Genomic DNA, 2,500 nt, shown 5'->3' with positions numbered 1-2,500 from the left:
CGACTCTCGGCGCCAGTTCCTGTCGACGCTCGCGCCCCTGACGGCGTGTGTCGCTGGGCAACGAGATGACCTATCGTACTACACGCTGGCACACCCGGGTGATCGAACGTCAATGGCCAGTTCGCAAAGCACCGAGTACAGCATAGGCGACATCGATGCAGCGCTTCACGATGACGATGGTAAGAAGGTCGCTCCGGATGTGATTGCCGGAACACCGGGCCAGGAGTCGGACGAGTTGGCAGCGTTCGTGCAGCAAGAAGGAGCACGCACCGAGCGGCTGAAGAAGCGGTATAGCGCGGAAACTTCCACCTCTGCACCGGCTTCCGGCGCTGGATCGGATGATGATGAGCAGAACGACTATGGTTTCAACTCGCGCCCCTCGGTGCGAGGAATCAAACCACGGTTTGGTTCTACCAACGAGATCCTACAGCAGATGCAGGCACAACTGGCAGCCCCAAGCAATCCGGCACAGGTATGCCGCCTCCATCCACCATCGCCAGGAGTCCTGTTTTCTTATCCCATTCTCTCATTTTAGGCTGGCAAAACACAAACGACAGCTGGAGCGACCTCACAAAGCCAGCCAATACAATCGAACACGCTACCCAGGCCACACACGGCTAGCAGTATGCATGTGGCGGCTGCTAAGCAGCAAATCACGACCCACCAGCATACGGCTTCGTGGAGCTACTATCCCGCTGTGGATCCGGCTCAAGCACAAGGCGGTAAAGCGGTAGTCCTTCAACCATCGACCGGAGCTCAGCAATCGACAGCAGCAGCGGCAGCCGCAGCAGCAGCAGCAGCAGCAGCAGGAACAGCTTCTGCCACAGCACAGCCTAATCTATTGGCCGCGGTGGATCCGCATGGCAATTACTATCACATTCCGGTGCAGACACGCCACAGCTACCACGGACAGGAGGCAATCTATCAGAACTGTGCAAACCTTCCCCTGGGAGTGCAAGCCAGTGCCGTGCAGGTGCAATCGCACCAGATCCACACGCAACACCAGGCCGTGCATACGGCCCATCACATCCACCAGATGACGGATACGGCCGCGTATGGCAAGTTTGCCCGTAGTCCTACCCGCCGACCAGAGTCACCGCCCCCGCTACGGAACTACCATCAAACGATGGTCCTGATACCGTACAACGCCGAGACGTACCATCGCTACACGGCCCAGGAGCAGGAGAACTACCGACGGCAGCATAACATTGTCGAGTATCAGCAGGTACGGCAACGGGGCGGTACTGTCCTCGTTAGCAACGCGCAGCATAACTAACGTACTAACGCCTTTGGTCTGCAGGTTACCCAACAAACGATCCGTGTGCCGGTCGGGTACCCGCTACCCGGCATGCAGCTTCACGTCGTTGCCGCCGGTGCACGTACGGCTGGGCTTCCACCGCATTACTCCACCCTACCGAGGCTAGGCACAAACACGGCCCCCGTGAATGCAGCGACAACCACCACAACCACGGGCTCACAGTCAACGGCCACAGGTGGTACAATGCCACCGGCACCACAAGGTAAACCACCAGCGTACTCACAGTACCCGCCGACACAGGATGGTAAACCGGCGGGAGTCGTCAAGTTTACGGAACGGGGAGCTCCCGAAGGTGCGGCCAGTGTGCAACCAGCCGATGCGAACCAGTTGCTATCACCCACTGGGCAGGGTCATGGTCCACCCGGTATGCCCTGTTCCGTGGCACAAAGCTCCGCCACCACGACAGCAGGAACGACCAGCGGTCAAGGGCCTACAGCCGTACCGGCGGGATCTGTGATGGCCAGCAACGCGGCCAATGCGTCCGCCGGTCAGGGTGGTGCCGTATTCTACGCCATGAACGTTTGACAGGGCGATTAGATAAAGCTTACGATACGCCTCGAATCGACGGTGGATGGAGAAGGACAAGAGCAGCCTGCGGGCGGTTCGGAGGCACTGAAGATGGTCTCCAGTCAATCCACCGTTGCCGCCCTCTAGCAACAACGAAGCCCGACCTCCATGGCCCCTTCTTACCGGAACCGTAGTTTGTAGAGTGGTATTTGGTTGGCCAGATTTCGATTTACTTTTACAACACTCGGCCTGTCCTGCCAGCAGTGGCAGCAGTTAGTGGCGACGCTTCGGTTTTGGTTCGGTTTCATCTGTTTCATAATATGGCGACGATGGAAACGGCAACAGGTTCGCGCCCAGTCCGGCGGTCGATGATGTAAACGAAAAGTGCTGCCCCCCCCCGGGGGGGGAGATGGGTTTTACCTACGCAATACCATGCGCGCCGCACCGTCGCAAACCATCGACTGGCAAGCATGGCAAACAGCAGCAGATTGATGGATGGAAGGAGGATCCGTTGTTCCGTTCGCCATTATAGGCCATCGACGGCTCGGTCTCACTCCAGCGAATCACCTTCACTATAACGAAGGGGCCCCCTACTGAGAGGGCGAGTCCGCCAAACTGATAATGGCGCAAATGCTTGGGCGCATCATTAGATTTAGATAGAATGGTTCCTCGAAT

General features: G+C 58.1%; 1 protein-coding gene across 1 annotated transcript in view; it reads left to right on the top strand.

The window, feature by feature from the left end:
• The window catches only part of LOC126571685 (uncharacterized), a 38,458-nt gene extending 36,249 nt beyond the window's left edge, over positions 1 to 2,209 (top strand). The window contains exons 7-9 of the mRNA XM_050230426.1: positions 1 to 472; positions 536 to 1,225; positions 1,301 to 2,209. The exon at positions 1 to 472 is cut by the window's left edge and continues 95 nt beyond it. Of these exons, the coding sequence (XP_050086383.1) occupies positions 1 to 472; positions 536 to 1,225; positions 1,301 to 1,843 (1,705 nt within the window). The 3' untranslated portion in view covers positions 1,844 to 2,209. The remainder of the gene's footprint in view (positions 473 to 535; positions 1,226 to 1,300) is intronic.
• Positions 2,210 to 2,500: the final 291 nt, after the last annotated feature.

Source organism: Anopheles aquasalis, chromosome 2, assembly GCF_943734665.1.
Source record: "Anopheles aquasalis chromosome 2, idAnoAquaMG_Q_19, whole genome shotgun sequence".
Classification (NCBI taxonomy): domain Eukaryota; kingdom Metazoa; phylum Arthropoda; class Insecta; order Diptera; family Culicidae; genus Anopheles; species Anopheles aquasalis.
Note: the sequence above shows the minus strand (reverse complement) of the source record. Positions and strands in the feature narration are given on the sequence as shown.